The sequence below is a fragment of the Pristiophorus japonicus genome, chromosome 6 (genome assembly GCF_044704955.1).
Source record: "Pristiophorus japonicus isolate sPriJap1 chromosome 6, sPriJap1.hap1, whole genome shotgun sequence".
Taxonomy (NCBI): domain Eukaryota; kingdom Metazoa; phylum Chordata; class Chondrichthyes; family Pristiophoridae; genus Pristiophorus; species Pristiophorus japonicus.
Genome location: NC_091982.1, coordinates 97047980 through 97058635, shown reverse-complemented (window position 1 = coordinate 97058635; position 10656 = coordinate 97047980). Strand labels below are relative to the sequence as shown.

Here is a 10656-nt window from a genome sequence, read left to right as displayed (position 1 = left end):
TTGCCTGAATATATACCTGTTCACTGTGTATACCTAAGCCCTGTAACACATTCTCTCACTTGAATTATTACAAATGCATATTTCAAGATTTATCATATTCAAAGCAAAAAGGACTGTGATGTACATATTTTAAGATATTATACTTTTAACCTTGCATTTGCAAACATTTTAAGATCACACAGCTAACATTTCAAATGTAGAGCATCCTGAAGCTGAACTTGCTTCAGACTGAAGCAATATTTCAAATATATTCTAAATATTATTTGCATTGTATGTATAATTGGTTTCAATAATCAAAAGTTACCTTTTGTCTGTGTGGCAAAACTAAGCATTAGTTTCGAAAATAGATCTGGACTCTCAAACTTTTCCTCTTTAGCTTTGATCCAAAAACATGTCTGTGTCATTTGCTGGGGTCCAATCTGCAATAAAGAGATAAAATTAATTGATCTTTTTGTTTTCTTAAATATTTATCATAACTGCAACAATGAATCATCATGCAAGAACGGATTATAGTCAAGTAGTGCAGGTCATTAACACTTAAATTAGTTTTTTGTTTCAGGCAATTGTCTGCTAACCTTTTGGGACTGCGCACAAATGAAACATTAATGTTCCCCTTTTTACCATGTTGCACAAATGGACTAGATTCTTCTTAATTGAAAAAACAATTAGGATGTTCAAAATAGTTTCTATTAAGAACATTACATTTTCTCTTGCCATTCATTAATTTGAAATGGATTATTGCATTAAAAAAAAAACTTTTCAAACAGCTATTAAGTTTGAAAAGAGACAACTACTACTGTTCACAAAGTACTATAAATTATTATGGCATTAAATACTCATACAAATACTGCATTTCTCAATGTACAAGGCACCAATAAGCAATGTGCTGTCAGCATCTTTAAATGGCTTAGATGTTAAATCATAGCGTACTCTAGTAGACTGTGAATTTAAAGTCTAACATCACCAAATACTGTGCATTCAAGAAAACAGTTCTCCCTCTGGATGAGTGTAAATGCCGATTTTTACCAAAATTTACCGTTTGATTAATTTCCACTAGCTCCTAATGTGAGGACATCAAATTTACACAGATCAGGAAGTAAGTTTTGCTTTCTTCTATTTTTGTCTCCCTGTACAGACACTGAATATTAACAAAATTTCGTGGTGACCTTCTGTTCTACATTGAGAAATATTTTTTACCCTATATTATCCTACCTAGTAGTCTATATACAAGTCTTTAATTCGACAAGTGTCTGTCACTCATTCAAATAGTACGTCAACTTGCACCTGAGTGGCTCAAATAACATATTCCTAAAAAGGCAAATCATCACAGAACAGATAGGGAAATCCACCAAAGCACAAGCAGATATAAAAAATGGACCAATCAAATAGCAGACAAGTGTAAAGGAGGAGAAATTAGCCTGGTTTGTGCGTGCAGGGGGCAGTAACGGGGCACTAAGGGGTTACCAACTGGGTGCAGCAAAATCACTGACGCCCATGAACTTCCCTGCCGGTTTTGCATTGGCGCTAACATCTACCGTCTCGAACTCTTAAGCTTCCTAGATCGTGACATCATCCGGTGCGCAGCGCCCTGTTACCGCCCAGATGTAAAATTCACTTCCGACCCCTGCAGTATCGTCGGGTGTCAACAATGGCAGCTGCAGGAGGAATTGTCACCTTGGCTGGCCGCTTGGGGAGCGCTAATTAAAGGCAGTGATGGTCAGAAAGGGCAACATTTATTTATGTCCCCATTCTGGTGCCTCCTGATGACTTTTGCCCCCGCAATTGCTCAGTCCAGTGCTAGGGGCTGCTATGCATGTAGCACAGATGCCATCCCCCACCAGACACAGCCTGAAGATTCCTTCAATGCAGCATTGGCCCTTCCCTTTAAGGGAGGAAAGGAGCCTGTAAAGACGGCAGCACTCAGCTCTCTGCCAATACCTCCCCTCTCCCTCCCTTTAGCACCCCAAGGGAAGTGGTAACGCTTGATTTAGCGCTCCACTTCTCTCTTGGAATGCTAAAGCAGAAGTTCCCAGCAGAATCAAATCTTAATCACCCGGTGATACTTTTGCGCTCACTGAAAAGTTATCACCCTTTAATGGGACACTACGTAATAGCCACAAACAGCGATCAACAAAATAATTAGCAAGGAGGGGGGGCAGGGCAACCTATGCAGCCACTCTATACATTTTAAAAACATTGTCACTTACTGCCTCTGTTTTATCAGTAGCTAAAGGACATGGTACTAAAGTCAAGGAGCTAGCAATTGGCCTCCTTTATGCCTCCAGGAGGCGATAACGAGGCTTTGCGATCGGGTGCGGCGAGAGTACCAACACCCGTGAAATTGCCGTCAAGGTTTGCGACGGTGGTATTATAATATAGGAAACATTGCAGCCAATTTGCACACAGCAAACTCCCATAAACAGCAATTAAATAAATGACTTGATTGTTTGTTTGTTTGAGGTGTGGGTTGAGGGATAGATGTTAAGAACATAAGAGCATAAGAGATAGGAGCAGCAGTCGGCCATCCGGCCCCTTGAGCCTGCTCCACCATTTAATACGATCATGGCTGATCCGATCTTGGACTCAGGTCCACTTCCCTGCCCGCTCCCCATAACCCCTTATTCCCTTATCGGTTAAGAAACTGTCTATCTCGGTCTTAAATTTATTCAATGGCCCAGTTTCCACAGCTCTCTGAGGTAGCAAATTCCACAGATTTACAATCCTCAGAGAAGAAATTTCTCCTCATCTTGGTTTTAAATGTGCGGCCCCTTATTTTAAGATTATGCCCCCTAGTTCTAGTCTCCCTTATCAGAGGAAACATCCTCTAGTCTCCCTTATCAGAGGAAACATCCTCTCTGCATCCACCTTGTCAAGCCTCCTCATAATCTTAGACGTTTCGATAAGATCACCCCTCATTCTTCTGAATTCCAATAAGTAGAGGCCCAACCTATCCTCATAAGACAACCCCCTCATCTCCGGGACAGCTCCCCAGCTCTTCTTTGAAAAGTAACATGGTATCTTTTATGTCCATCTATGAGGGCAAGCGATGTGTCGATTTAATGGCTCATCATAAAAACGACACCTCTGACAATGCAGGACTCCCTCAGTACTGCTCTGAGTGTCAGCCTAGATTATGCAGTCAAATGTGTAGTGGGTAGCAATGCCATGGCTAACAAAATGGCAGAGCAAATTCAATGGCCCAAATAGCCTGCTCCTGTTCCTGTGTATTTTCTCACGATTAACTCATATGGAAAAGAAAAAAATTCATAACTGAGCTTTCAGGAATTAAAAAGCAACATTTTGGATCAGGTAGCCAGCTTCTAGATTTAAAATTTTGAGAGGAAAAATGAAGAGGTAGATTTTCACTTTATAGCAGAAAGCTAACAGTTAACTGACTAATTTTTTGGAAACAAAAACTTAGAAATAATATTTGTCAAAAGCCACATTTTAGTAGCTCAGCAAAATGTTTGCGAAAAGTGATCATATGTATTAGCACAGCCATTCTTTAATACCCTATTTGTGACAGATCATTTTGTTTGTCTTGATCTGCATCATGAAAAAAAATCAATTTCATTGTCTTATCACATGTGCATTGTTATTCATTTTTATTCACTGTAATGCAGAGGATAGTATTGACGACACATTTTAGCAAAATCCACTGCAAAATACTTGTTATAGTCCCTATTCTTTGTCATTTAAAAATACACGATTAAAACTGGAGTAATATCGTGTCTCAAATAATGTAGAATTTGAATAATGTACAAGAAAATATACAATGTTATTCGAAATGTTCTCGGAATAAACTGTTCCACAGCAGCATGTTTAATCAAAGAATATAACCAAAGTCCTCAGAGAGCTGAGATCTTTTGGTTTATAGTATTTAAAAAGGTCATTACATATTTTATGCTGCTTTACTCCCTTAGGCGCAGGCTAAGCACTCATTTACTTTTCCTAAATCTCTTACTTTGCCCTTATCAGTGAGCTCCTGTAACTGTCAGATAAATTGCTATATATTATTATATCCTCTAGCCTTATTTTTGAATGCAGCTACAAGAAAACAGCCATATATTTATTTCAGCTTTTGTTGGCTAACCTTTCCAGTTATAGAACCACACCTTTGCGAATAAAGTCAGACAGCAAAAGAACATGTTTGTCTCATCACACATTTTTTTTTAACATCTGTAATGTGAAAAAATGAACTCCGCTGATCAGTCCCACAAATGTACTGTAAGCTTGGTTATGGTTGACAGCACAACTATGTCATTTACAGGACACTGCTTGGCAGAATCTTAAATATTGAGGAAACATCAAAGCATTTGAAGTATTAGCAAATGTTAAAATCCTCAGGTGGCTTGGAAAAGCAATTTGCCAATATTTTGACATAGCTTAATGTTTCCAGAATACATATTTTGAGAGGCTGGAATTACAATCCGACTACAGCTGTATAAAGTGCAGGGTACTTGCATTTGCTGTTCGTTAAAATTTGCCATGCATTCTCATTTTTTCATCCACAGTTTAAAAGATATTCCTGCAAAAATAAGTATGTATTTTGGCCAAATGGAAAACAGTCACATAATATGCTGAGATGATTACTAATTTTCCAACTATTCACTTTCTAATTCTTATTTTAATTTAGCGAACAGCAAATTGGAGATGCATTTTTGCAGCCCAGCTTTGGAAAAGAAATTGGAATCTCAATGCATCTGACAAACTTCACCACTAATTCATCACAATGAAAAAAGGCAACTCAGCAGTCCTGAAATGTTGATGTGTAGCTATATTATTAAATAGGAGTAATACCACCAACGATGTCTCCACAAAATCCTACAAATCCTGAGAGGACAGACGCACCAACATTAGCGTCCTCGACCAGGCCAACATCCCCAGCATTGAAGCACTGACCACACTTGATCAGCTCCGCTGGGTAGGCCACATTGTTCGCATGTCAGACATGAGATTCCCAAAGCAAGCGCTCTACTCGGAACTCCTTCACAGCAAATGAGCCAAAGGTGGGCAGAGGAAACGTTACAAGGACACCCTCAAAGCCTCCCTGATAAAGTGCAACATCCCCACTGACAGCTGGGAGTCCCTGGCCAAAGACTGCCTTAAGTGGAGGAAGTGCATCCAGGAGAGCGCTGAGCTCCTCGAGTCTCATCGCCGAGAGCGTGCAGAACTCAAGCGCAAGCAGCGAAAAGAGCATGCAGCAAACCAGTCCCATACACCCCTTCCCTCAATGACTATCTGTCCCACCTGTGACAGGGACTGTGGTTCTCGTATGGACTGTTCAGCCATCTAACGACTCATTTTAAGAGTGGAAGCAAGTCTTCCTCGATTCCGAAGGACTGCCTATGATGATGAATATTAAGCTTCAAATCCGAGCTAGGGGTGCGTAAAGGACAGCCATTTCTTCCAAGATGGGGGAGAAAACATTGTAGGAATAGTCACTCTAAGCCATCTCTTGGCAAGCAACAAAGGCAGGCATTGGCAGAAATCTGGAAGACAGAATGTTGCATGAGAGTGAGAGAGAGGGCGAGTGAGAGAGAGGGCGAGTGAGAGAGAGGGCGAGTGAGAGAGAGGGCGAGTGAGAGAGAGGGCGAGTGAGAGAGAGGGCGAGTGAGAGAGAGGGCGAGTGAGAGAGAGGGCGAGTGAGAGAGAGAGGGCGAGTGAGAGAGAGAGACATAAATAAATAGATATTGAGAAAGATGTTATGCTAGCCCATGATGCAAACACTCACGTGCTAACTGCTCAGAGAACTGACCTTCTGCAGCTCATCTTTAGAGAGGAAGCTGTCATTTCAACGGAAAAGTGAATTTTATAACAACATAAGAATTTGGAGCAGGAGGAAGCCATTTGCTCCCTCGAGCCTGCCCGCCATTTGATAAGATTACGGCTGATCTGATCGTGGGCTCAGCTCCACTTCCCTGCCCGCTCTCAATCACCCTTCACTCCCTTATCGCTCAAAAATCTGTCTAGCTCCACCTTAAATATATTCAATGACCCAGCCTCCATAGCTCTCTGGGGCAGATAATTCCACAGATTTACAACCCTCAGAAGAAATTCTTCCTCATCTTAGTTTTAAATGGGCTACCCCTTATTCTTAAACGATGCCCCCTAGTTCTGGATTACCCCACGAGTGGGATCATCCTCTCTGCATCTACCTTGTCGAGCCCCCTCAATATCTTATATGTTTCAATAAGATCACCTCTTATTCTTCTAAACTCCAATGAGTATAGGCCCAACCTGCTCATCCTTTCTTCATAAGTCAACCCCCTCATCTCCGGAATAAACCGAGTGAATCTTCTCTGACCTGCATCCAATGCAAGTATATCCTTCCTTAAATAAGGAGACCAAAACTGTACGCAGTACTCCAGGTGTGGTCTCACCAATACCCTGTGCAGTTGTACGAGGACTTCCCTGATTTTATACTACATCCCTCTTGCAATAAAGGCCAATATTCCATTTGCCTTTCTGATTACTTGCTGTACTTGCATACTATATTTTTGTGTTTCATGCACAAGGACCCCCAGGACCCTCTGTACTGCAGCATTTTGTAGTCTCTCTCCATTTAAATAATATTTTTTTTTTCCTGCCAAAATGGATAACCTCACACTTTCCCACATTATACTCCATCTGCCAAATGTTTTCCCACTCACTTAGCCTATCTATATCTCTTTGCAGATTTGTTGTGTCCTCCTCACAACTTCCTTTCCCACCCATCTTTATATCAGCAGCAAACTTGGCTACATTACAGTCAGTCCCTTCATCCAAATCATTAATATAGATTGTAAATAGTTGAGGCCCCAGCACCGATTGCTGTGGCATCCCATTAGTTACCATTTGCCAACCAGAACATGACCCATTTATCTCGACTCTCTATTTTCTGTTAGTTAGCCAATCCGCTAACCATGCTAATATATTACCGCCAACCCCGTGAGCTCTTATCTTGTGTCCCTGTTATCAGCCACTGGGAAAGTCGTCACTAGAGTCCTCCTCAACCGTCTTCTCCCTGTGGCTATGGAGCTTCTCCCGGAGTCACAGTGCGGTTTTCGTCCCCTTCGGGGCACACCAGACATGATTTTTGCAGTACGACAGCTGTAGGAAAAATGCAGGGAACAGCACCGGTCCTTATACATTGCCTTCTTTGACCTTACAAAGGCCTTTGACACTGTCAACCGTGAGTGACTATGGAGTGTCCTCCTCCGTTTCGGATGCCACCAAAAGTTCACTACTCTCCACGACGACATGCAGGCCGTGATCCTTCCCAACGGATCCATTAGACTCAATCCACATCCAGACCGGGGTCAAACAGGGCTGCGTCATCGCCCCAACCCTCTTCTCAATCTTCCTCGCTGCCATGCTCCACCTCAGTCGACAAGCTCCCCGCTGGAGTGGAACTAAACTACAGAACCAGTGGGAACCTGTTCAACCTTCGCCATCTCCATGCCAAGTCTAAGACCACCCCAAACTCTTGTCGAGTTCCAGTCTGTGTCGACCACGCCTGCGTCTGCGCACAGAGGCTGAACTCCAGGACGTAGTCAACATATTTACTGGGGTGTACGAAAGCATGGGCCTTAAGCTAAACATCAGCGAGACAAAGGTCCTCCACCAGCCTGTCCTTACCGCACAGCACTGTCCCCCAGTCATCAAGATCCACGGCGCGGCCTTAGACAACGTGGATCACTTTCCGTATCTCGGGAGCCTCCTATCAACAAGAGCAGGCAGTGACGACGAGATCCAACACCGCCTGCAGTGCAGCCTTCGGCCGCCTGAGGAAAAGAATGTTTGAAGACCAGGCCCTCAAAACTGCCACCAAGCTCAGTCTACAGGGCTATAGTAATACCCGCCCTCCTGCATGGCTCAGAGACATGGACCATGTACAGGAGACACCTCAAGTTGCTGGAGAAATACCACCAACGATGTCTCTGCAAGATCCTACAAATCCCCTGGGAGGATAGATGCACCAACATTAGCCTCCTCGACCAGCATCGAAGCACTGACCATACTTGATCAGCTCCGCTGGGCAGGCCACATAGTTTGCATGCCAGACACGAGACTCCCAAAGCAAGCGCACTACTCGGAACTCCTTCACGGCAAACAAGCCAAAGGTGGGCAGCGGAAACATTATAAGGACACCCTCAAAGCCTCAGTGCAATATCCCCACTGACACCTGGGAGAACCTGGCCAAAGATCGCCTTAAGTGGAGGAAGCGCATCCGGGAGTCTCGTCGCCGAGAGCGTGCAGAAATCAAGCGCAGGTAGCGGAAAGAGCATGCGGCAAACCAGTCCCACCCACTCCTTCCCTCAACGACTATCTGTCCCACCTGTGACAGAGACTGTGGTTCTCGTATTGGACTGTACAGCCATCTAAGGACTCATGTTAAGAGTCTTCCTCTAATCCGAGGGACTACCTAAGATGATGATATCTTGTGCAGTAACCTTTTATGTGGCGCCATATCGAATGCTTTCTGGAAATCCAAATACACCACATCGATTGGTTCCCCCTTATCCACCCTGCTCATTACATCCTCAAAGAGCTCCAGCAAATTTGTCAAACGTGATTTCCCTTTCATAAAACCATGCTAACTCTGCTTGACTGTATTATGATTTTTCAAATGTCTTGCTGCTGCTTCCCTAATAATGGATTCCAGCATTTTACCAACGACAGATGTTAGGCTAACTGGTCTATAGTTTCCTGCCTTCTGTCTGCCTCCTTTTTTAAATAGGGGCGTTACATTTGCGGTTTTCCAATCCTCTGGGACCTCTCCAGAATCCAGAGAATTTTGGTAGATTACAACCAATGCATCCATCATCTCCGTAGTCACTTCTTTTAAGACCCTAGGTTGCAAGCCACCAGATCCGGGAACTTGTCCACCTATAGTCCCATTATTTTACAGAGTACTTTTTCTTTAGTGTTAGTGATTGTTAAGTTCCTCCCTCCCTATAGCTGCTTGATTATCTATTATTGGGATGTTTTTACTGTCTTCTACCGTGAAGACTGATACAAAATATGTTAAAATCTCTGCCATTTCCGTGTTCCACAAGATTAATTTCTCAGTCTCATCCTCTAAGGGACCAACGTTTACTTTAGCTACTCTCTTCCTTTTTATATAACTGTAGAAACTTTTACTGTCTGTTTTTATATTTCTTGCTAGTTTACGCTCATTGTCTATCTTCCCTCTCTATAATTTTTTTAGTCGTCCTTTGCTGATTTTTTAAAATTTCCCAATCCTCTGGCTTCCCACTAATTTTGGCAACTTTGTATGCCATTTCTTTTAATTTGATACCATCCTTTACTTCCTTAGATAACCACGGATGGTTCTCCCTTCTCTTAAGGTTTTATGATCAGCACATCTGCTGCATGAGGCGTCACAAAATTATTAACCTTGGAGAATCCTGCTGGCAGTCATTATCTTATCTGAAATTTATGTAATTACTAAATTGTGAACCAACACATGGCGATTGTACATTTTATGGTAAAAATACAATACAACTCTTTTTATTCTTGCTATTAAGAATTTACCACCTTCCTATTGTGTTCACATTGTAGTGTAGGAGTATAATAAAACAAATACCAACTACTGTTCTGGCAGCACGGCCAATATTGGTGCCTTGAGAAGCAGACAATAAACTCAGGCTACCACAGAGGCAAGAAGTATTCTCAGGAAGGATCAACAGAGAGAAAAAAAATTAAGGGCAGATCATTGCATGCTGCTCACAGATGTATTTTTCAAACAATCCAATGCCACAAATGTAAGAAGCTGTGATTTCACATTCACTTAGGTACACAATTCAAAATGTGTAAAAACATTATTCAACACATTCATGAAAAACAGCCCTGAAGATTCCAATAATCTGAAGACCTATTACTGATAAGTGTATATAATTTTATATGGATTCAAAGTTCAAAAAATAAAATTCCAAATTCGTTGCGTACTTCATAGAAACTGCCAGTTTAGTGGGAAGTCAACATAAACAACTTACAAAGAAGAACAGCAGTTCTATGTTTAGAGAGCAATCACAGTCTACACAATTGGCACTTTTAAAAATAGTTGGCTTATATTTCATCCGTTCTGTAATAGCGAGAGAGTGCTGTTGCAAAGTGTCCCAAGATTTCACTGATAAAAATAATGAACTGAAGAAAAAATAATATAAAATCTTATTTCACTCAACTTACTCAAGAAAAGTGACACATAATGTCAAACACATTATTTTAAAAAGTGGTTATTTGCACTAGTTTATTCAGCGTCCTTCTGTGCCTGCGTGCCCTGGACTCCGACCCCATCCTCCCGCGCATGGGGGAAGAAGCGGTGGGTGTGGGGGGCGGAGGAAGAGAGAGAGCGAGCCACCGAGCGAGCCAGAGAGCGAGAGACAGAGACTGGGAGAGAGAGGGGATCGGAGGAACTCGGAAGATGGATTACGTTCTTCCAACTCCACCCCCTTTACACCCACACCAGGTTTCTCAGAAAGCTCACTGCGTATGTCACTATTCACTTCATATCCAATAAACCGGTTAACAATCTGTGACATACGCAAAATGCCCAATCTATGGTGAAGCGGCCCTTTGGCTTGGGGGGGGTGGGGGGGGGGGGGGGAACAGATCAGGGACTTGGAATGGGAAGGGGCATGAAAAACTTGGGTTGGTGTGGGGCGCTCGATC

General features: G+C 42.5%; 1 protein-coding gene across 1 annotated transcript in view; it reads right to left on the bottom strand.

The window, feature by feature from the left end:
• Positions 1-293: 293 nt before the first annotated feature.
• Positions 294-10656, bottom strand: part of diaph2 (diaphanous-related formin 2) — a 503895-nt gene continuing 493532 nt past the window's right edge. The window contains exon 18 of the mRNA XM_070883985.1: positions 294-419. Coding sequence (XP_070740086.1) covers positions 294-419 — 126 coding nt within the window. The remainder of the gene's footprint in view (positions 420-10656) is intronic.